The 23997-nt window shown below is 45.1% G+C and overlaps 1 protein-coding gene across 1 annotated transcript in view; it reads left to right on the top strand.

The window, feature by feature from the left end:
* Positions 1 to 20139, top strand: part of LOC310771340 (CREB-binding protein-like) — a gene marked incomplete at both ends in the record, with an annotated part of 31241 nt that extends 11102 nt beyond the window's left edge. Inside the window, 6 exons of the mRNA XM_083663973.1 lie at positions 12244 to 12362; positions 12850 to 13089; positions 15452 to 15540; positions 18398 to 18478; positions 19882 to 19959; positions 20067 to 20139. Coding sequence (XP_083520099.1) covers positions 12244 to 12362; positions 12850 to 13089; positions 15452 to 15540; positions 18398 to 18478; positions 19882 to 19959; positions 20067 to 20139 — 680 coding nt within the window. The remainder of the gene's footprint in view (positions 1 to 12243; positions 12363 to 12849; positions 13090 to 15451; positions 15541 to 18397; positions 18479 to 19881; positions 19960 to 20066) is intronic.
* Between the last annotated feature and the right edge of the window lie 3858 nt (positions 20140 to 23997).

Below are 23997 nucleotides of genomic sequence, written 5' to 3'. Positions count from 1 at the left end.
CTGTTTCGTGGCTGTTTTCGCCACGGGCACCGTGGCTGTTTTCGTGGCTGTTTTGTGCCTGTGGCTGTTTTCGTGGCTGTTTTTTGCCCGTGGCTGTTTTGTGGCTGTTTTCGTGGCTGTTTTCATGCCTGTTTTCGTGGCTGTTTTGTGCCCATGGCTGTTTTCGTGGCTGTTTTCGTGGCTGTTTTCGTAGCTGTTTTCGTGGCTGTTTTGTGCCCGTGGCTGTTTTCATAGCTGTTTTTGTGGCGGTTTTCGTGGCTGTTTTGTGCCCGCGGCTGTTTTGGTGGCTGTTTTGGTGGCTGTTTTGTGGCTGTTTTTGTGGCTGTTTTGTGCCCGTGGCTGTTTTCGTGGCTGTTTTGTGCCCGTGGCTGTTTTCGTGGCTGTTTTTGTGGCTGTTTTCGTGGCTGTTTTCGTGGCTGTTTTGTGCCCGCGGCTGTTTTCGTGTCTGTTTTGTGCCCGTGGCTGTTTTCGTGGCTGTTTTGTGCCCGTGGCTGTTTTTGTAGCTGTTTTCGTGGCTGTTTTCATGCCTGTTTTGGTGGCTGTTTTGTGCCCGTGGCTGTTTTCGTGGCTGTTTTCGTGGCTGTTTTTTGCCCGTGGCTGTTTCGTGGCTGTTTTCGCCACGGGCACCGTGGCTGTTTTGTGCCTGTGGCTGTTTTCGTGGCTGTTTTTTGCCCGTGGCTGTTTCGTGGCTGTTTTCGTGGCTGTTTTCATGCCTGTTTTCGTGGCTGTTTTGGTGGCTGTTTTGTGCCCATGGCTGTTTTCGTGGCTGTTTTCGTAGCTGTTTTCGTAGCTGTTTTCGTGGCTGTTTTGTGCCCGTGGCTGTTTTCGTAGCTGTTTTTGTGGCGGTTTTCGTGGCTGTTTTGTGCCCGCGGCTGTTTTCGTGGCTGTTTTGTGCCCGTGGCTGTTTTAGTGGCTGTTTTGTGCCCGTGGCTGTTTTCGTGGCCGTTTTCATGGCTGTTTTCGTGGCTGTTTTGTGCCCGTGGCTGTTTTTGTGGCTGTTTTCATGCCTGTTTTCGTGGCTGTTTTGTGCCCGTGGCTGTTTTAGTGGCTGTTTTGGTGGCTGTTTTTTGCCCGTGGCTGTTTTCGTGGCTGTTTTCGTCACGGGCACCGTGGCTGTTTTTGTGGCTGTTTTCGTGGCTGTTTTTTGCCCGTGGCTGTTTTCGTGGCTGTTTTCATGCCTGTTTTCGTGGCTGTTTTGGTGGCTGTTTTGTGCCCATGGCTGTTTTCGTGGCTGTTTTCATGCCTGTTTTCGTGGCTGTTTTCATGCCTGTTTTCGTGGCTGTTTTGGTGGCTGTTTTGTGCCCATGGCTGTTTTCATGCCTGTTTTCGTAGCTGTTTTCGTGGCTGTTTTGTGCCCGTGGCTGTTTTCGTGGCTGTTTTGTGCCCGTGGCTGTTTTCATGGCTGTTTTGTATGCAAGAAGAAAAACATTTACAATTTACAGAATAAAAAACAAAGGTCTCACTTTTTTTTTCCTTTTTTTTTTTCACTTCTTAGCATATTTGAAAGTGGGAAGAAGTATAAACTTTTTTAATTCCACCCTTTTCATTAAATCATAACATAATCATAGAAACTGCAACCTGTTCCTTAACTTAAAATACAATTACTTTTAACAAAATTGTAAACTGTTATATAGTTATAACTTGGAAGCTATATATCATCATATATATTACTATGAATTATATGATTTATATTACTTGGAAGTCATATAGTTACTATAGTATAAATATATATAAAACATACTCAGACAGCATACCTTTATAATCCTATATAAATACATGAACATTCGCTTACATGAGTTCACATGCACGTTTCGCGCGAACACGCAACCACATCATCCCCACCATTTATCATTTATCATGGGAGTGGCATCATACCACTGCAGCAACAACACCATCCCGGATGGCCAGCCCCACAAAGTGGACTCAGCCAAACACACACGAACCAAACACACACCAACCAAACACACACCAACCACGAACCAAACACACACGAACCAAACACACACGAACCAAACACACACGAACCATGAACCAAACACACACGAACCAAACACACACGAACCAAACACACACGAACCAAACACACACTTTATTTCATTTGGCAGACGCTTTTATCCAAAGCGACTTACATCACATTTCAATACAATTCATTCAGAGAAATACAAACAATGAAAACATAACTAAAACCATATATAATCAATAAGGTTTAACCGATTCCGGAGGGACCCAGGTGTAGCCCGAAAAGGTAAGTTTTTAGTCTCCGGCGAAAAATCACACACGAACCATGAACCAAACACACACCAACCAAACACACACCAACCACGAACCAAACACACATGAACCAAACACACACCAACCACGAACCAAACACACACGAACCAAACACACACGAACCAAACACACACGAACCAAACACACACGAACCATGAACCAAACACACACGAACCAAACACACACGAACCAAACACACACGAACCAAACACACACTTTATTTCATTTGGCAGACGCTTTTATCCAAAGCGACTTACATCACATTTCAATACAATTCATTCAGAGAAATACAAACAATGAAAACATAACTAAAACCATATATAATCAATAAGGTTTAACCGATTCCGGAGGGACCCAGGTGTAGCCCGAAAAGGTAAGTTTTTAGTCTCCGGCGAAAAATCACACACGAACCATGAACCAAACACACACGAACCAAACACACACGAACCAAACACACACACACATGAACCAATCACACACGAACCAAACACACATTTGATTTGATTTGATTCCATTTTATTTAATCAGAATATATCTTCAAAGTTATACGGGCAGACAAAACGCAACGCGTTTCAACCACGTAGGTCTTCCTCAGGCAATGTTAGCTGGGCGGCGGCCGACGCCCAGCTAACATTGCCTGAGGAAGACCTACGTGGTTGAAACGCGTTGCGTTTTGTCTGCCCGTATAACTTTGAAGATATATTCTGATTTGTAACTGCCTGTACACAGATATATTACTTCGCATTAAATATTGCTATATAAAAATACTCCTAGTAGCTCCACCGTTTTTTCAATTTGAATACTTTTGCCTTTTGAGCTGCTTGGGTCCACACTTTATTTGATTTGATTCCATTTTATTTCAAATATGCAAGAAGAAAAACATTTATTGTTTTCGTGGCTGTTTTCATGCCTGTTTTCGTGGCTGTTTTGTGCCCATGGCTGTTTTCGTGGCTGTTTTCGTAGCTGTTTTCGTGGCTGTTTTGTGCCCGTGGCTGTTTTCGTAGCTGTTTTTGTGGCGGTTTTCGTGGCTGTTTTGTGCCCGCGGCTGTTTTGGTGGCTGTTTTGGTGGCTGTTTTGTGGCTGTTTTTGTGGCTGTTTTGTGCCCGTGGCTGTTTTCGTGGCTGTTTTGTGCCCGTGGCTGTTTTCGTGGCTGTTTTTGTGGCTGTTTTCGTGGCTGTTTTCGTGGCTGTTTTGTGCCCGCGGCTGTTTTCGTGTCTGTTTTGTGCCCGTGGCTGTTTTCGTGGCTGTTTTGTGCCCGTGGCTGTTTTTGTAGCTGTTTTCGTGGCTGTTTTCATGCCTGTTTTGGTGGCTGTTTTGTGCCCGTGGCTGTTTTGGTGGCTGTTTTCGTGGCTGTTTTGGTGGCTGTTTTCGTGGCTGTTTTTTGCCCGTGGCTGTTTCGTGGCTGTTTTCGCCACGGGCACCGTGGCTGTTTTGTGCCTGTGGCTGTTTTCGTGGCTGTTTTTTGCCCGTGGCTGTTTCGTGGCTGTTTTCGTAGCTGTTTTTGTGGCGGTTTTCGTGGCTGTTTTGTGCCCGCAGCTGTTTTGGTGGCTGTTTTGTGGCTGTTTTTGTGGCTGTTTTGTGCCCGTGGCTGTTTTCGTGGCTGTTTTGTGCCCGTGGCTGTTTTCGTGGCTGTTTTTGTGGCTGTTTTCGTGGCTGTTTTCGTGGCTGTTTTGTGCCCGCGGCTGTTTTCGTGTCTGTTTTGTGCCCGTGGCTGTTTTCGTGGCTGTTTTGTGCCCGTGGCTGTTTTTGTAGCTGTTTTCGTGGCTGTTTTCATGCCTGTTTTGGTGGCTGTTTTGTGCCCGTGGCTGTTTTGGTGGCTGTTTTCGTGGCTGTTTTCGTGGCTGTTTTTTGCCCGTGGCTGTTTCGTGGCTGTTTTCGCCACGGGCACCGTGGCTGTTTTGTGCCTGTGGCTGTTTTCGTGGCTGTTTTTTGCCCGTGGCTGTTTCGTGGCTGTTTTCGTGGCTGTTTTCATGCCTGTTTTCGTGGCTGTTTTGGTGGCTGTTTTGTGCCCATGGCTGTTTTCGTGGCTGTTTTCGTAGCTGTTTTCGTGGCTGTTTTGTGCCCGTGGCTGTTTTCGTAGCTGTTTTTGTGGCGGTTTTCGTGGCTGTTTTGTGCCCGCGGCTGTTTTCGTGGCTGTTTTGTGCCCGTGGCTGTTTTAGTGGCTGTTTTGTGCCCGTGGCTGTTTTCGTGGCCGTTTTCATGGCTGTTTTCGTGGCTGTTTTGTGCCCGTGGCTGTTTTTGTGGCTGTTTTCATGCCTGTTTTCGTGGCTGTTTTGTGCCCGTGGCTGTTTTAGTGGCTGTTTTGGTGGCTGTTTTTTGCCCGTGGCTGTTTTCGTGGCTGTTTTCGTCACGGGCACCGTGGCTGTTTTTGTGGCTGTTTTCGTGGCTGTTTTTTGCCCGTGGCTGTTTTCGTGGCTGTTTTCATGCCTGTTTTCGTGGCTGTTTTGGTGGCTGTTTTGTGCCCATGGCTGTTTTCGTGGCTGTTTTCATGCCTGTTTTCGTGGCTGTTTTCATGCCTGTTTTCGTGGCTGTTTTGGTGGCTGTTTTGTGCCCATGGCTGTTTTCATGCCTGTTTTCGTAGCTGTTTTCGTGGCTGTTTTGTGCCCGTGGCTGTTTTCGTGGCTGTTTTGTGCCCGTGGCTGTTTTCATGGCTGTTTTGTATGCAAGAAGAAAAACATTTACAATTTACAGAATAAAAAACAAAGGTCTCACTTTTTTTCTTCTTTTTTTTTTCACTTCTTAGCATATTTGAAAGTGGGAAGAAGTATAAACTTTTTTAATCCCACCCTTTTCATTAAATCATAACATAATCATAGAAACTGCAACCTGTTCCTTAACTTAAAATACAATTACTTTTAACAAAATTGTAAACTGTTATATAGTTATAACTTGGAAGCTATATATCATCATATATATTACTATGAATTATATGATTTATATTACTTGGAAGTCATATAGTTACTATAGTATAAATATATATAAAACATACTCAGACAGCATACCTTTATAATCCTATATAAATACATGAACATTCGCTTACATGAGTTCACATGCACGTTTCGCGCGAACACGCAACCACATCATCCCCACCATTTATCATTTATCATGGGAGTGGCATCATACCACTGCAGCAACAACACCATCCCGGATGGCCAGCCCCACAAAGTGGACTCAGCCAAACACACACGAACCAAACACACACGAACCAAACACACACCAACCACGAACCAAACACACACGAACCAAACACACACGAACCAAACACACACGAACCATGAACCAAACACACACGAACCATGAACCAAACACACACGAACCAAACACACACGAACCAAACACACACTTTATTTCATTTGGCAGACGCTTTTATCCAAAGCGACTTACATCACATTTCAATACAATTCATTCAGAGAAATACAAACAATGAAAACATAACTAAAACCATATATAATCAATAAGGTTTAACCGATTCCGGAGGGACCCAGGTGTAGCCCGAAAAGGTAAGTTTTTAGTCTCCGGCGAAAAATCACACACGAACCATGAACCAAACACACACGAACCAAACACACACCAACCACGAACCAAACACACATGAACCAAACACACACCAACCACGAACCAAACACACACGAACCAAACACACACGAACCAAACACACACGAACCAAACACACACGAACCATGAACCAAACACACACGAACCAAACACACACGAACCAAACACACACGAACCAAACACACACTTTATTTCATTTGGCAGACGCTTTTATCCAAAGCGACTTACATCACATTTCAATACAATTCATTCAGAGAAATACAAACAATGAAAACATAACTAAAACCATATATAATCAATAAGGTTTAACCGATTCCGGAGGGACCCAGGTGTAGCCCGAAAAGGTAAGTTTTTAGTCTCCGGCGAAAAATCACACACGAACCATGAACCAAACACACACGAACCAAACACACACGAACCAAACACACACACACATGAACCAATCACACACGAACCAAACACACATTTGATTTGATTTGATTCCATTTTATTTAATCAGAATATATCTTCAAAGTTATACGGGCAGACAAAACGCAACGCGTTTCAACCACGTAGGTCTTCCTCAGGCAATGTTAGCTGGGCGGCGGCCGACGCCCAGCTAACATTGCCTGAGGAAGACCTACGTGGTTGAAACGCGTTGCGTTTTGTCTGCCCGTATAACTTTGAAGATATATTCTGATTTGTAACTGCCTGTACACAGATATATTACTTCGCATTAAATATTGCTATATAAAAATACTCCTAGTAGCTCCACCGTTTTTTCAATTTGAATACTTTTGCCTTTTGAGCTGCTTGGGTCCACACTTTATTTGATTTGATTCCATTTTATTTCAAATATGCAAGAAGAAAAACATTTATTGTTTTCGTGGCTGTTTTCATGCCTGTTTTCGTGGCTGTTTTGTGCCCATGGCTGTTTTCGTGGCTGTTTTCGTAGCTGTTTTCGTGGCTGTTTTGTGCCCGTGGCTGTTTTCGTAGCTGTTTTTGTGGCGGTTTTCGTGGCTGTTTTGTGCCCGTGGCTGTTTTGGTGGCTGTTTTGGTGGCTGTTTTGTGGCTGTTTTTGTGGCTGTTTTGTGCCCGTGGCTGTTTTCGTGGCTGTTTTGTGCCCGTGGCTGTTTTCGTGGCTGTTTTTGTGGCTGTTTTCGTGGCTGTTTTCGTGGCTGTTTTGTGCCCGCGGCTGTTTTCGTGTCTGTTTTGTGCCCGTGGCTGTTTTCGTGGCTGTTTTGTGCCCGTGGCTGTTTTTGTAGCTGTTTTCGTGGCTGTTTTCATGCCTGTTTTGGTGGCTGTTTTGTGCCCGTGGCTGTTTTGGTGGCTGTTTTCGTGGCTGTTTTCGTGGCTGTTTTCGTGGCTGTTTTTTGCCCGTGGCTGTTTCGTGGCTGTTTTCGCCACGGGCACCGTGGCTGTTTTGTGCCTGTGGCTGTTTTCGTGGCTGTTTTTTGCCCGTGGCTGTTTCGTGGCTGTTTTCGTAGCTGTTTTTGTGGCGGTTTTCGTGGCTGTTTTGTGCCCGCAGCTGTTTTGGTGGCTGTTTTGTGGCTGTTTTTGTGGCTGTTTTGTGCCCGTGGCTGTTTTCGTGGCTGTTTTGTGCCCGTGGCTGTTTTCGTGGCTGTTTTTGTGGCTGTTTTCGTGGCTGTTTTCGTGGCTGTTTTGTGCCCGCGGCTGTTTTCGTGTCTGTTTTGTGCCCGTGGCTGTTTTCGTGGCTGTTTTGTGCCCGTGGCTGTTTTTGTAGCTGTTTTCGTGGCTGTTTTCATGCCTGTTTTGGTGGCTGTTTTGTGCCCGTGGCTGTTTTGGTGGCTGTTTTCGTGGCTGTTTTCGTGGCTGTTTTTTGCCCGTGGCTGTTTCGTGGCTGTTTTCGCCACGGGCACCGTGGCTGTTTTGTGCCTGTGGCTGTTTTCGTGGCTGTCTTTTGCCCGTGGCTGTTTCGTGGCTGTTTTCGTGGCTGTTTTCATGCCTGTTTTCGTGGCTGTTTTGGTGGCTGTTTTGTGCCCGTGGCTGTTTTCGTGGCTGTTTTCGTAGCTGTTTTCGTGGCTGTTTTGTGCCCGTGGCTGTTTTCGTAGCTGTTTTTGTGGCGGTTTTCGTGGCTGTTTTGTGCCCGCGGCTGTTTTCGTGGCTGTTTTGTGCCCGTGGCTGTTTTAGTGGCTGTTTTGTGCCCGTGGCTGTTTTCGTGGCCGTTTTCATGGCTGTTTTCGTGGCTGTTTTGTGCCCGTGGCTGTTTTTGTGGCTGTTTTCATGCCTGTTTTCGTGGCTGTTTTGTGCCCGTGGCTGTTTTAGTGGCTGTTTTGGTGGCTGTTTTTTGCCCGTGGCTGTTTTCGTGGCTGTTTTCGTCACGGGCACCGTGGCTGTTTTTGTGGCTGTTTTCGTGGCTGTTTTTTGCCCGTGGCTGTTTTCGTGGCTGTTTTCATGCCTGTTTTCGTGGCTGTTTTGGTGGCTGTTTTGTGCCCATGGCTGTTTTCGTGGCTGTTTTCATGCCTGTTTTCGTGGCTGTTTTCATGCCTGTTTTCGTGGCTGTTTTGGTGGCTGTTTTGTGCCCATGGCTGTTTTCATGCCTGTTTTCGTAGCTGTTTTCGTGGCTGTTTTGTGCCCGTGGCTGTTTTCGTGGCTGTTTTGTGCCCGTGGCTGTTTTCATGGCTGTTTTGTATGCAAGAAGAAAAACATTTACAATTTACAGAATAAAAAACAAAGGTCTCACTTTTTTTTTTCTTTTTTTTTTTCACTTCTTAGCATATTTGAAAGTGGGAAGAAGTATAAACTTTTTTAATTCCACCCTTTTCATTAAATCATAACATAATCATAGAAACTGCAACCTGTTCCTTAACTTAAAATACAATTACTTTTAACAAAATTGTAAACTGTTATATAGTTATAACTTGGAAGCTATATATCATCATATATATTACTATGAATTATATGATTTATATTACTTGGAAGTCATATAGTTACTATAGTATAAATATATATAAAACATACTCAGACAGCATACCTTTATAATCCTATATAAATACATGAACATTCGCTTACATGAGTTCACATGCACGTTTCGCGCGAACACGCAACCACATCATCCCCACCATTTATCATTTATCATGGGAGTGGCATCATACCACTGCAGCAACAACACCATCCCGGATGGCCAGCCCCACAAAGTGGACTCAGCCAAACACACACGAACCAAACACACACGAACCAAACACACACCAACCACGAACCAAACACACACGAACCAAACACACACGAACCAAACACACACGAACCATGAACCAAACACACACGAACCAAACACACACGAACCAAACACACACGAACCAAACACACACTTTATTTCATTTGGCAGACGCTTTTATCCAAAGCGACTTACATCACATTTCAATACAATTCATTCAGAGAAATACAAACAATGAAAACATAACTAAAACCATATATAATCAATAAGGTTTAACCGATTCCGGAGGGACCCAGGTGTAGCCCGAAAAGGTAAGTTTTTAGTCTCCGGCGAAAAATCACACACGAACCATGAACCAAACACACACCAACCAAACACACACCAACCACGAACCAAACACACATGAACCAAACACACACCAACCACGAACCAAACACACACCAACCAAACACACACGAACCAAACACACACGAACCAAACACACACGAACCATGAACCAAACACACACGAACCAAACACACACGAACCAAACACACACGAACCAAACACACACTTTATTTTTTATTTGGCAGACGCTTTTATCCAAAGCGACTTACATCACATTTCAATACAATTCATTCAGAGAAATACAAACAATGAAAACATAACTAAAACCATATATAATCAATAAGGTTTAACCGATTCCGGAGGGACCCAGGTGTAGCCCGAAAAGGTAAGTTTTTAGTCTCCGGCGAAAAATCACACACGAACCATGAACCAAACACACACGAACCAAACACACACGAACCAAACACACACGAACCAAACACACGAACCAAACACACACACACCACGAACCAAACACACATGAACCAAACACACACCAACCACGAACCAAACACACACCAACCAAACACACACCAACCAAACACACACCAACCAAACGCACACAAACCAAACACACACAAACCATGAACCAAACACACACGAACCAAACACACACGAACCAAACACACACGAACCATGAACCAAACACACACGAACCAAACACACACGAACCAAACACACACGAACCAAACACACACTTTATTTCATTTGGCAGACGCTTTTATCCAAAGCGACTTACATCACATTTCAGAGAAATACAAACAATGAAAACATAACTAAAACCATATATAATCAATAAGGTTTAACCGATTCCGGAGGGACCCAGGTGTAGCCCGAAAAGGTAAGTTTTTAGTCTCCGGCGAAAAATCACACACGAACCATGAACCAAACACACACAAACCAAACACACACGAACCACGAACCAAACACACATGAACCAAACACACACCAACCACGAACCAAACACACACCAACCAAACACACACCAACCAAACACACACGAACCAAACACACACGAACCAAACGCACATGAACCAAACACACACAAACCATGAACCAAACACACACGAACCAAACACACACAAACCAAACACACACGAACCAAACACACACTTTATTTAATTTGGCAGGTGTAGCCAGGTGTAGCCCGAAAAGGTAAGTTTTTAGTCTCCGGCGAAAAATCACACACAAACCATGAACCAAACACACACAAACCAAACACACACGAACCACGAACCAAACACACACGAACCAAACACACACGAACCAAACACACACGAACCACGAACCAAACACACACGAACCAAACACACACGAACCACGAACCAAACACACACGAACCAAACACACATGAACCAAACACACACGAACCACGAACCAAACACACACGAACCAAACACACACGAACCAAACACACACGAACCAAACACACATGAACCAAACACACATGAACCAAACACACATTTGATTTGATTTGATTCCATTTTATTTCAAATATGCAAGAAGAAAAACATTTACAATTTACAGAATAAAAAACAAACAAAGGTCTCACTTTTTTTTTTTTTTTTTTTTTCAATTCTTAGCATATTTGAAAGGGAGTGGGAAGAAGTATAAACTTTTTTAATCCCACCCCTTTCATTAAATCATAACATAATCATAGAAACTGCAACCTGTTCCTTAACTTAAAATACAATTACTTTTAACAAAATTGTAAACTGTTATATAGTTATAACTTGGAAGCTATATATCATCATATATATTACTATGAATTATATGATTTATATTACTTGGAAGTCATATAGTTACTATAGTATAAATATATATAAAACATACTCAGACAGCATACCTTTATAATCCTATATAAATACATGAACATTCGCTTACATGAGTTCACATGCACGTTTCGCGCAAACACGCCACATGGGAGTGGCATCATACCACTGCAGCAACACCACCATCCCGGATGGCCAGCCCCACAAAGTGGACTCAGCCAAACACACACGAACCAAACACACACCAACCACGAACCAAACACACACCAACCAAACACACACCAACCACGAACCAAACACACACCAACCAAACACACACCAACCAAACACACACCAACCAAACACATGTTCTGTGTTGTAACATTGTTGTCTTTGTTGTTACAACACATGTTCTGTGTTGTAACATTGTTGTCTTTGTTGTTACAACACATGTTCTGCGTTGTAACATTGTTGTCTTTGTTGTTACAACACATGTTCTGTGTTGTAACATTGTTGTCTTTGTTGTTACAACACATGTTCTGTGTTGTAACATTGTTGTCTTTGTTGTTACAACACATGTTCTGCGTTGTAACATTGTTGTCTTTGTTGTTACAACACATGTTCTGCGTTGTAACATTGTTGTCTTTGTTGTTACAACACATGTTCTGCGTTGTAACATTGTTGTCTTTGTTGTTACAACACATGTTCTGCGTTGTAACATTGTTGTCTTTGTTGTTACAACACATGTTCTGCGTTGTAACATTGTTGTCTTTGTTGTTACAACACATGTTCTGTGTTGTAACATTGTTGTCTTTGTTGTTACAACACATGTTCTGCGTTGTAACATTGTTGTCTTTGTTGTTACAACACATGTTCTGCGTTGTAACATTGTTGTCTTTGTTGTTACAACACATGTTCTGCGTTGTAACATTGTTGTCTTGGTTGTTACAGCACATGTTCTGTGTTGTAACATTGTTGTCTTGTTACAGCACATGTTCTGCGTTGTAACAGTGTTGTCTTTGTTGTTACAACACATGTTCTGCATTGTAACTCCCTCCATCTCTCCCTCTTTCTCTCCCCCACTCCCTCCATCTCTCCCTCTATCTCTCTCCCACTCCCTCCATCTCTCTACCCCACTCCCTCCAGTCTTCAAGCCTGAGGAGTTGCGGCAGGCGTTGATGCCCACGCTGGAGTCTCTCTACAGGCAGGACCCAGAGTCGCTGCCCTTCAGACAGCCAGTCGACCCCATGCTGCTGGGTATCCCGGTAGGACACACACACACACACACACACACGCACACAGGCAGGTTTTCACTGTGTCAGTGTAGTGCTGGGAAGCAGTCAGATACCCATCTGTCTTTTACTGTGGTGGAACCATTAAGGGAAATGAAACGCACCCAAAACAACTTTTGAAATGTCAAGGGAAGTTGTTTACGGTAATTCTTATTGCTACAGTTCAAGTTTGCATCCTGCAAGATTGAGTTACCTTTTGAGAAAGTAATAACGCAAGGAACAAGTCTCCTGATTCCATAAGTCCCAAAGTATACGATTTGCTCTTAAACGGAAAATTATACACTTTTTGTTAAATAGCCAAATTGAATGACCCGGATCATCTCCTGCCTCAGTAAAATGCTGGATTAATTGGAATTTGTCAAATGTTCGATGCGATTTTTTTGCCAAAAATGTGTTGCACCTTTAATCATTTTTTGACCCTGGAACCTGTCCTTGTATCGGTCTGTCTGTGTCTCTCCAGGACTACTTTGACATCGTGAAGACGCCCATAGACCTGTCCACAATCAAACGCAAGCTGGACACGGGCCAATTCCAAGAGCCCTGGCAATATGTGGAGGATGTGTGGCTCATGTTCAACAACGCCTGGCTCTACAACCGCAAGACGTCCCGCGTCTACAAGTACTGCTCCAAGCTGGCCGAGGTGTTTGAGTCGGAGATCGACCCGGTCATGCAGGGCCTGGGCTACTGCTGTGGCAGGAAGGTGAGATGGAGAACAGGGAATGGCTGGATGGAGGATGAACGATGGAGAGAAGCAAGTTAAAAGCGTAGATGTGGGGGTTATGATTTGATCTGTTAGCCAACCTTGTGACAACGCCAGGGTGAATAAATAACATATTAGTCAACATGTGCACACAGTGGCTAAAGGCTTTTACACACTACTAAGAGTGATTTATTTGTGTAATATTTGCATATCAATAATATTTTTCGAACCTGTATCCAGTCAAATCAACCATGCATATCAACAGCGAAATTCTGTGGAGTGAAATTGCAGCACATATTCTTTCGGATCGAGGTTGATTTTTCGATGTTTTCGCTTGCGACATGAACAGTTCTACATAGATAGACCTAGACTAATTCATGTACTCCACAATGGGAATAAGTTTAAATAAGTATTGTGATATCCTGATGACTTATTTCATACTGTATGCTTGTTGGTGTATTGTATATTTTAATTTGTCAAATAAATTCAATCAGTCAATCAATGAATTCAGTAGGCAACGATACTGTGGTGCAGTGCTGTCTGTGCGTATTGGTAAACCACAGGACACAAATCACACCTACAAACTGGATTCAGAGGGAAATCATCAATGTCGCGACCATGAAATGAGTTGAGTTCTGAAAAGCCATATTAGCGCCATTATCCCACACTAGGGGTGTCACGGTACATGTATTCGTCCCGTGAATTTACGGTATGAACCCTCACGGTACCTCGTTTCACGGTACATGAAACGACACGACGAATACGTCAAATCCAGAAGCACCTAAACGCTGTTTGAACGGCATTGAATTGAATTGAATTAAACGCCACAGAAGAAGACACACCAAAACAACACAAGGGCCATAGAAATCCGCGTTCACAGAATGGGACGTTTTGTGGCGATAAGCTGTTTTGCAAATTCTGTCAACATCAAGCCAACGAGGTAAGCTTGCCAATGTAACGTTACGTAGCCGCGACAAATTCCTTTATAGTTGCGCGTTGCGGCTAAACGTTACATAACACTGACAAGGCTGTTAACTTGTAAACAAGCAACATACATCGCGTGGGATGAGTGATGCGGTCAAGCAGACATCTGCGGATGCAGACAGGCAAGCTGCAGTGAGGAAGAGGCGATGACTCCTTGTCATGTTCCAATAATCCATTAGATGACCGAACGTAATCATATTATGCTAAACAAAACTCACATCCAATAACGTTAAGGCGCTGACAGGGTTCTTTCCCGTACTTACTGGGAAAGTGAAACCCACCCCGTTGTCTGTCAGACAGTGGGGGTATCTTTCAACAGGGGTAAAGAAGTTTTTCTTCTTCTGCCGTTTTATTCTTCTTCTGAACATGTAGGTATTTTGACGTTGACTAAAGAAACACTGCCGCCTAGTGGCCGCTTTTAGATAGGATTCCAAATTAGTGCTTACATCAAACGCAAATGCTACATAAAACAAATACAACAGGGGGAGGGGTTGGTGGGAGTATTAGGCTACTCCACACATGCGCTCTGTTTACAAACTTGTGTACAATAAAGATTTAAAGTGGGGGGAAATGTCTTTGCCCTGTCAAACAGCTGGAATACAGACATCTGAGAGGGAGGCGCACCCCACACTTTGAAAATCACTGCTCTAGAGTAAAACCTTTTTGTGTGGATTGCCTAGATCTTATTAAATAGTGGACATTTATTCATTCCCACATATTAGACACTATTTCTGATGGTAAAAATAGCGTAAAAAGCAGAATTCAGACATATTCAAAGGAAAAAAAAAACAGAATTTGGGATTTGTTGCTTTTTTTCCCCATTTTCGTACCGTGCCGTATTCGTACCGAACCGTGACCCCAAAACCGAGGTACGTACCGAACCGTGACTTTTGTGTACCGTGACACCCCTATCCCACACCCAACACACATTTTGAGCCAGCTCGCCAAATGCACGGTATCCAAACTGGACTTCAGTTATTTCTTCTGAGACTATTTTACCTCAGACAACTAGCCTTTTGCTCTGGGACTGGTTCAATCTGCTCTCTGGGACTCAAACTGTCCCACAGACATCCTGAAGTAGGTCCAAAAAGTAGCCATGATTTCAGCTCCTTGTACCGAGCAATGGAACTCTGCATCTTTCCTCAAAAGACTAGAATGAGTCCTCAGTCTGTTGATGATGCTTCTCTAGGGTCTGGTAGAGTGGGCACATTTTTTCAGCCAAAACTTTAACTTTAACTTTAAGCTGCTGGCTGCTGCTGTTAGTTTTCCTACTGTGGATAGTAGAGATGTATGGCACGGCAACCGCTCTTCTCCAGTTTCAATTCAATGTTTTGGGTTTGTCAATTCTGACTGTTTGTCCTCTGCCTTGTCTCTGCAGTACGAGTTCTCCCCTCAAACCCTCTGCTGCTACGGCAAGCAGCTGTGCACCATACCCACTGGAGGCACATACTACAGCTACCAGAACAGGTACGTGTGTGTGTGTGTGTGTGTGTGTGTGTGTGTGTGTGTGTGCAGTGATGGGTGGCTGTGAACTCAACTATGAGTTTGGTAGAAAATAAATGGAACATTGCACTTCATTACACACTTGGACACTTTGTTAAACATTGAATCTTCCTGAAATAGCTTTAATTATCATACATATTATACTGTGTCGCACATTTGCATGCACAGTTGCTTATTAACCGTCTAATTGGCTATAAATGCAGCCATTTTAACAAAATCATATTGCCCATTCCCAAGGCCGGTGGGCTCTGTTGCCCTGTAGCTGTAGAGTGAACACCGTGACCCAGGCCGGTGTGCTCTGTTGCCCTCTAGCTGTAGAGTGAACACTGTGACCCAGGCCAGTGGGCTCTGTTGCCCTGTAGCTGTAGAGTGAACACCGTGACCCAGGCCAGTGGGCTCTGTTGCCCTGTAGCTGTAGAGTGAACACCGTGACCCAGGCCAGTGGGCTCCGTTGCCCTCTAGCTGTAGAGTGAACACTGTGACCCAGGCCAGTGGGCTCTGTTGCCCTGTAGCTGTAGAGTGAACACTGTGACCCAGGCCAGTGGGCTCTGTTGCCCTGTAGCTGTAGAGTGAACACCGTAGCTGTAGAGTGAACACCGTGACCCAGGCCAGTGGGCTCCATTGCCCTGTAGCTGTAGAGTGAACACCGTGACCCAGGCCAGTGGGCTCCATTGCCCTGTAGCTGTAGAGTGAACACCGTGACCCAGGCCGGTGGGCTCTGTTGCCCTGTAGCTGTAGAGTGAACACCGTGACCCAGGCCAGTGGGCTCTGTTGCCCTGTAGCTGTAGAGTGAACACCGTGACCCAGGCCAGTGGGCTCTGTTGCCCTGTAGCTGTAGAGTGAACACTGTGACCCAGGCCAGTGGGCTCCGTTGCCCTCTAGCTGTAGAGTGAACACTGTGACCCAGGCCAGTGGGCTCTGTTGCCCTGTAGCTGTAGAGTGAACACTGTGACCCAGGCCGGTGGGCTCAGTTGCCCTGTAGCTGTAGAGTGAACACCGTGACCCAGGCCGGTGGGCTCTGTTGCCCTGTAGCTGTAGAGTGAACACCGTGACCCAGGCCAGTGGGCTCCGTTGCCCTGTAGCTGTAGAGTGAACACCGTGACCCAGGCCAGTGGGCTCTGTTGCCCTGTAGCTGTAGAGTGAACACCGTGACCCAGGCCAGTGGGCTCCGTTGCCCTCTAGCTGTAGAGTGAACACTGTGACCCAGGCCAGTGGGCTCTGTTGCCCTGTAGCTGTAGAGTGAACACCGTGACCCAGGCCAGTGGGCTCTGTTGCCCTGTAGCTGTAGAGTGAACACCGTGACCCAGGCCAGTGGGCTCCGTTGCCCTCTAGCTGTAGAGTGAACACTGTGACCCAGGCCAGTGGGCTCTGTTGCCCTGTAGCTGTAGAGTGAACACTGTGACCCAGGCCAGTGGGCTCTGTTGCCCTGTAGCTGTAGAGTGAACACTGTGACCCAGGCCAGTGGGCTCTGTTGCCCTGTAGCTGTAGAGTGAACACCGTGACCCAGGCCAGTGGGCTCTGTTGCCCTGTAGCTGTAGAGTGAACACTGTGACCCAGGCCAGTGGGCTCTGTTGCCCTGTAGCTGTAGAGTGAACACTGTGACCCAGGCCAGTGGGCTCTGTTGCCCTGTAGCTGTAGAGTGAACACCGTGACCCAGGCCAGTGGGCTCTGTTGCCCTGTAGCTGTAGAGTGAACACTGTGACCCAGGCCAGTGGGCTCTGTTGCCCTGTAGCTGTAGAGTGAACACCGTGACCCAGGCCAGTGGGCTCTGTTGCCCTCTAGCTGTAGAGTGAACACTGTGACCCAGGCCAGTGGGCTCTGTTGCCCTGTAGCTGTAGAGTGAACACTGTGACCCAGGCCAGTGGGCTCTGTTGCCCTGTAGCTGTAGAGTGAACACTGTGACCCAGGCCAGTGGGCTCTGTTGCCCTCTAGCTGTAGAGTGAACACCGTGACCCAGGCCAGTGGGCTCTGTTGCCCTGTAGCTGTAGAGTGAACACTGTGACCCAGGCCAGTGGGCTCTGTTGCCCTGTAGCTGTAGAGTGAACACCGTGACCCAGGCCAGTGGGCTCTGTTGCCCTGTAGCTGTAGAGTGAACACCGTGACCCAGGCGGTAGGTTTCTCATGACAGCTGTGGCCTGGCGTGGTCACTGTTGAGCTGGTCATTTTAAAAGTAAGCTCGCAAGGCAAAAAAGTGTGGACACCCCTGAATTATAGAAACACTCACCCCAAAAGACTGTTGGTAACAGAGGAATTGGGACGGCTTGACACAAGGCAGTGTTGATGTTTTCCTCTCTCTCAGCATCCATTCAGGGACTCCGTTTAATTCACTGATCGCTGCTCCCTCTTTTGTCAGGCAGCTGAAAATATAATGCCTTGGTGTTGCCGTTGCGTATCATTGCGTTTTCCTCTTGTTGAAAGCCAGGCAGATGACCTGCTCACTCCATGTTACCTTGCACCCCCTGCTGCATGGTCTGTGTAACTGCAGCTCTTGTTTGTGGCGGGGATTCTCTTCTTGACGGGGCACTTTGAGAACGGGAGCTGTGCAGCAGCAGTAATGATACAGCATGGGGCTCCTGCAGCGTGGTCGATTCACACTCTCAGCGGGGAGCTCAGGGATTCCCCCTCTCTCTATTGTAATGCACAAAACACTCGTGTTATTTTGCACGCCGTCGTATCTGACACATAAACAAGTAGCGGAGTCCTGAATATTACAATATTACACATTTATACACTTAAAATAAAATAAACCTAGGCACACTCAACTGTTATTTCAACCACTTGTACTATTTTGAAGGTGCTGAATGGATTGTTTCCTTTGCAGGTATCATTTCTGTGAGAAGTGCTTCAATGAGATCCAAGGGGACAGCGTGACGTTGGGTGACGATCCCGCACAGCCGCAGACGTAAGGGAACCTGCTGTTGACTTTACCGACGCAAAAACGAACTCAATTTGCCACCCGCATATTTCAAAAAACACTTTTTGTCAGACATGCCGTCATCACCGGAGACTTGTGGCTTGTTTATTATTCATGGTACCCATCATCACATTGTTAAAACATCCTTTTCGTTCCCCCCCTTGCTTTGGTCATAACCCTATTTGAAAGCCAACTGGAGACATCCCTGCTCACTATGCCATTGTTCCCCATGTTTCATTGTATTTGAAAGCTGAGGGTAACAGACAACATTTCTGTTGTCATCGCACTATTCCGCCTGCGTTTAGGTCCTCCATTGGGTTGGACTTCAACCTCAAATCCATCATTCAGTATGCATTATTGGAGTAACATAGAGCAACAGTAAATACATACACACATGCTCACAAATTCAGTCTCAACCACCGTGTAGACTAGAGTAATCCTGTGCGTGCCGTACAGACCATTGCCATGAACATAACAGCAGCCCAGCTCTCGCTCCGTCCTGAGCAACTAATTAACGAATTGCGTTTGTTTTTTGTGCGGGTAGAAAAATGCCTCAAAGTTGTTCTTTATTTTTAGATTTGGCTTAATAATACCTGCCTGTGTGTGTGTCTGTGTCTCTTTCTGACTGTCTCTTCTTTTCACTCTCCCTCCAATTCCTTTGCTTCTCCTGCAGAATGATATCAAAGACCAGTTTGAAAGGAAGAAGAATGACACACTAGACCCTGAACCGTAAGTAGACGCAGCCTCACGCCCTTTCAGTGAGAGAGACTAATGTTACATCATCATCATAAAAGGATATGGTTACTTTGAGTTAGCCTCATTTTCTGTTGAATAATCGTTTCTCCTGCTCCTTTACCTACATTCTTGTTCCCGATCGCATATTTGAAAGTAAATCCTAGTTCTGCAGCACACATCTGGCTTTGTGTTTTTGCTTTTGGTGCACGGTCTCCATATTTTCTCCCTAGCTTTCAGATCAATCGGTTGGGTTTCAGTAGAGCCCCCGGGGCAGCTCAGCAGCGCCCCCTGCTGAATGGAATCGCAGCGTCACACACTTCCATCCGAAAATAATGGGCCCACCTCGATTATGCAGTGTTTGTCTTTCACCGAGTTCAATTTGAGGAGGAAGATGAAACTGAATGGAGATGTTTGTGTTGCTTGCTGTCCTCTGCAGTTAAGTTGTCATACAGATGAAGGCCACTGGCAGCACAACCGGAAGCTGTGTGACAATTTGTTCGCTGGTTCGCTTTTTTGCATTTTCAGAATTCGCTCAACACACTGACAAGGTTGCGAGGATCAAGCCTGTGACCTTTTCAGCGACAGCCAGGGCGGGGCGCTCTTTATTCCCACTGAAAAGTCTTACATGTTCCTTTTCTTTTCTTCCTTCTCTTCAGGTTTGTTGAATGTAAAGATTGCGGACGGAAGATGCACCAGATATGCGTCTTACACTACAATGTCATCTGGCCATCTGGGTGAGTTCTCTTCCCCCCTCATTTTCCCAGAGGGACGGCAGTGCCGTTGCATGTCTTCCGTGGTAATAGTGACAAAAAATGATATACATATTCTCTCTTTTTTCCAGATTCATCTGTGACAATTGTTTGAAGAAGAGTGCTAAAACACGGAAGGACAACAAGTTCTCTGCAAAAAGTTAGTGCTGTTCTCTATATTCAAACGCTTCAATCCTGGTTCCCCCCTGGACCGGTTTGGACCGGTTTTCCCTCACCGCTTGTCATGCAGTATTCAGAATGTCCATAACCTAATGCAGTTTTGTTTCACAAGCGCCCGAAGAAACAGGAGAATATAAACCACCTCCATCCCCATATGGACTGCATATGTGTGTTAGGATCTGGTGTGTGTTAGGATCTGGTGTGTGTTAGGATCTGGTGTGTGTTAGGATCTGGTGTGTGTTAGGATCTGGTGTGTGTTAGGATCTGGTGTGTGTTAGGATCTGGTGTGTGTTAGGATCAATGGTGTGTGTGTTAGGATCTGGTGTGTGTTAGGATCTGGTGTTTGTTAGGATCAATGGTGTGTGTTAGGATCTGGTGTGTGTTAGGATCTGGTGTGTGTTAGGATCTGGTGTGTGTTAGGATCTGGTGTGTGTTAGGATCTGGTGTTTGTTAGGATCTGGTGTGTGTTAGGATCTGGTGTGTGTTAGGATCAATGGTGTGTGTTAGGATCTGGTGTGTGTTAGGATCAATGGTGTGTGTTAGGATCTGGTGTGTGTTAGGATCAATGGTGTGTGTTAGGATCTGGTGTGTGTTAGGATCAATGGTGTGTGTTAGGTTCTGGTGTGTGTTAGGATCTGGTGTGTGTTAGGATCTGGTGTGTGTTAGGATCTGGTGTGTGTTAGGATCTGGTGTGTGTTAGGATCTGGTGTGTGTTAGGATCTGGTGTGTGTTAGGATCTGGTGTGTGTTAGGATCTGGTGTGTGTTAGGATATGGTGTGTGTTAGGATCTGGTGTGTGTTAGGATCTGGTGTGTGTTAGGATCTGGTGTGTGTTAGGATCAATGGTGTGTGTTAGGATCAATGGTGTGTGTTAGGATCTGGTGTGTGTTAGGATCAATGGTGTGTGTTAGGATCTGGTGTGTGTTAGGATCTGGTGTGTGTTAGGATCTGGTGTGTGTTAGGATCAATGGTAGACTCTGTGTTACTGTCTCGTATAAATGGCAGGGCAGACACCTGCCTGGGCAGCACTTCTGCTCATCAACAGACACAAACACAGGAGGGAGGGGGGGGGGGGGGGGCAAGACAGATATAAAGACACGGGGAAAAAGCAAGATAGAGTGATATTATAACAGAGCGTATCAATCAGAGGCATGGTCAAATAATAAATAGGGTAACAAACAGTATAGCCGGAGGGAAAAGGCTTTTAAACATGTAAGCGCGCGGCAGGAGATGTGGTAGGATGACCTCTAATGGGCGGGAGGGGGAAGCGGTAAAAGCCTGATAAAAGAAGAGAGTGTAACCTCACTCCACTTAGCCAGCAGACAAAGAGATGCTTTAGTGAGGCCATGAGCAACATCACCATCAAGCCACAACAACAACAACATGCTGCTGTGCATCTGCAGCAGCTGTGTTCTCAGCCCGCTGGCTGTCTCTCTGCACAGTGAAATGAATGGCGTGCACCATACAGCACAGGGCGTAAAAGCCTTTCACAGAGAATATTATAATATATGCCACCGTGGAGAAAGAAACATGTATGTAAGTATGTGAACGGGGGGTGTGTGTGTGTGTGTGTGTGTGTGTGTGCGTGTGTTTGAAGGAGAAAAAAGGGGCTCTATATTGTGCTTGTAGAGAACACAGAGTGATGGGGTGTGCCATCTGACAGAACAAGAGGAAAATATTAAGAACATCTCTAATTACCAACCCTTATAAGCTTGTGAAGAGCGAGGTCTGTCCTTCAGATCAACCTAGAGAATTATGTTTTTTTTTTCTCTCTCTTCTTTTCATTCTGGCTTCCCACCCACAGGCACGGCCAATTGTGTCTGGATGGACGCCACGACCAAGCCCGAGGGTAACACAGGGGCTCAAACCTACGACCCTTATGTTGGTAGGCAGGGAATCTACCGTTGCACTACCCGGGTACCCAACCTTGAGAATCACGCACACACACACGCAAGCAGACACACGCAGGCAGACACACACACACACACGCACACACACACACACACACACACACACACACACACACACACACACACACACACACAAGAGGGATGGTTGTTTGGAATTGGTTTGCTGCCATTATGTACAACCATCTTGGCAGTGGAGTCTGCCAGAGGCTGGAGTCATGACTTATGTCATGACTTATGTCATGACATAAGTCATGACTTATGTCATGACTTATGAAGTCATGACTTATGAAGTCATGACTTATGAGGGAAGTCATGACTTATGAAGTCATGACTTATGAAGTCATGACTTATGAGGGAAGTCATGACTTCATAAGTCATGACATAAGTCATGACTTATGTCATGACATACTATGACTTCCCTCAGAAGTCATGACTTATGAAGTCATGACTTATGAGGGAAGTCATGACTTCCCTCATACTAACACCTCACTCTAAAAAAGCCATAGTGCATTGTGTGTGAGTTACAAAAGGCATTGTCCCCACTGTCTCAGCCACTCAGCTGGATTGGCTTACTGGAATTGGAGCAGCTACTTCCTGCCAGAGTGAGAGAAGAGTTGAGATGAAATAGAGACCAGCAGCCTGTTGCACCAGCTGAACGTAAGTTCTGTCTTAAGTTAGGGTGTAAAGTCCACACTAACTGCTACGTTCAAACTAGTTAGTTTGACACTAAAGTTGTGTCTTTGTTGAGTTGCACCACGGAGACGTAAGATACATCTTAACTAGTAGTCCTTAAACCTCACACTAGCCAAAATAGTGTCGCAGAAAATGACGTGTACAGTATATGTGACCAATCAGTGAAAAGCACGGTGGAAACGGTGTTTATTTACCGTTGTTTAAGTAAGTGGAGTGAAAACAGGACATGTTGCCCACCGCAAATTAGTGCTTTTATATTTCATCAACACTAACCAAATGAGAACGTTATTGAGTAACGTTCGTTTAGGTTCATATTACTGTTAATGTTTATCTGTGAGCTCTATCAGTATTGTAGGCTAATTTAGCACCATCCTGCCTGCTAAATTGTTGCGGTTATTTTAATTTGTATGCAGTGCTGCAGCTTGTGGGAAACAAAAGCGTGAGTCATCAATATCAAAGGGTGTAATTATTGATCACGGAGAGCGCGTTACCGACGCAAAACAACGATGCGCCACGGTGCCAAGTTGCAATCCGTGCCAACTGCTTATTTTACGGAGGACTTTACACCTAGTAAGACGTAGGTGTAAATTTTAAGTTCTAACTTATGCCTACGTTGTAACTATTTCACTTGGTGCAACCCAAATATTTTTAGTAGTGCGTAAACTCGGACTTAGTGAGACTTTACGTTCAAACTAGCTTACGTTTCAACTTACGCACAGCTGGTGCAACCCACTGCTGCTGCTTGCTGCATGCTGATGTTTTCATGTGTGTCACGGCCGGCACCATGTTTTGACGGCTCAGTTGACCCCAGTTAGATCAGCGGGGTCAAACTCATTTTAGTTCATGCACAGGCTACATGCAACCCAATTTGGTCTCAAGTGGGCCAGACAATTTTTTTTAATTACAGGTACATTTTCAGAAAACGTTTTCATAGGTTTATCTCAGCTACTATAGGCCTATCAAACGAATGATCAAATCTGCTGTCTGTAAATGTGCATTACACTAGATTAACATGGGCTCCAAAATGAACAGGAACGCCATTCAGCTCCACTCCGCATCATGAGGGGCGACCGCTCTGCTCTCAGCACTCTGAAAGTCCTTGAATTTTACTCTCAAAAAGCTGTACGAACCCTGTTTAATAGAAAAAAGATGTTTTAACATCTTAACCAGATATATTTTATTGGGGTTTTCATGAAGCTTGTCCTGACAGTCAACACAAAACAGTACAATTGAAATGCAAA

Source organism: Poromitra crassiceps, assembly GCF_964638095.1.
Source record: "Poromitra crassiceps genome assembly, contig: HAP1_SCAFFOLD_537, whole genome shotgun sequence".
NCBI classification, from domain to species: domain Eukaryota; kingdom Metazoa; phylum Chordata; class Actinopteri; order Beryciformes; family Melamphaidae; genus Poromitra; species Poromitra crassiceps.
The sequence above is the reverse complement of the archived record's forward strand: the minus strand, read 5'-3'. Positions and strand labels throughout refer to the sequence as shown.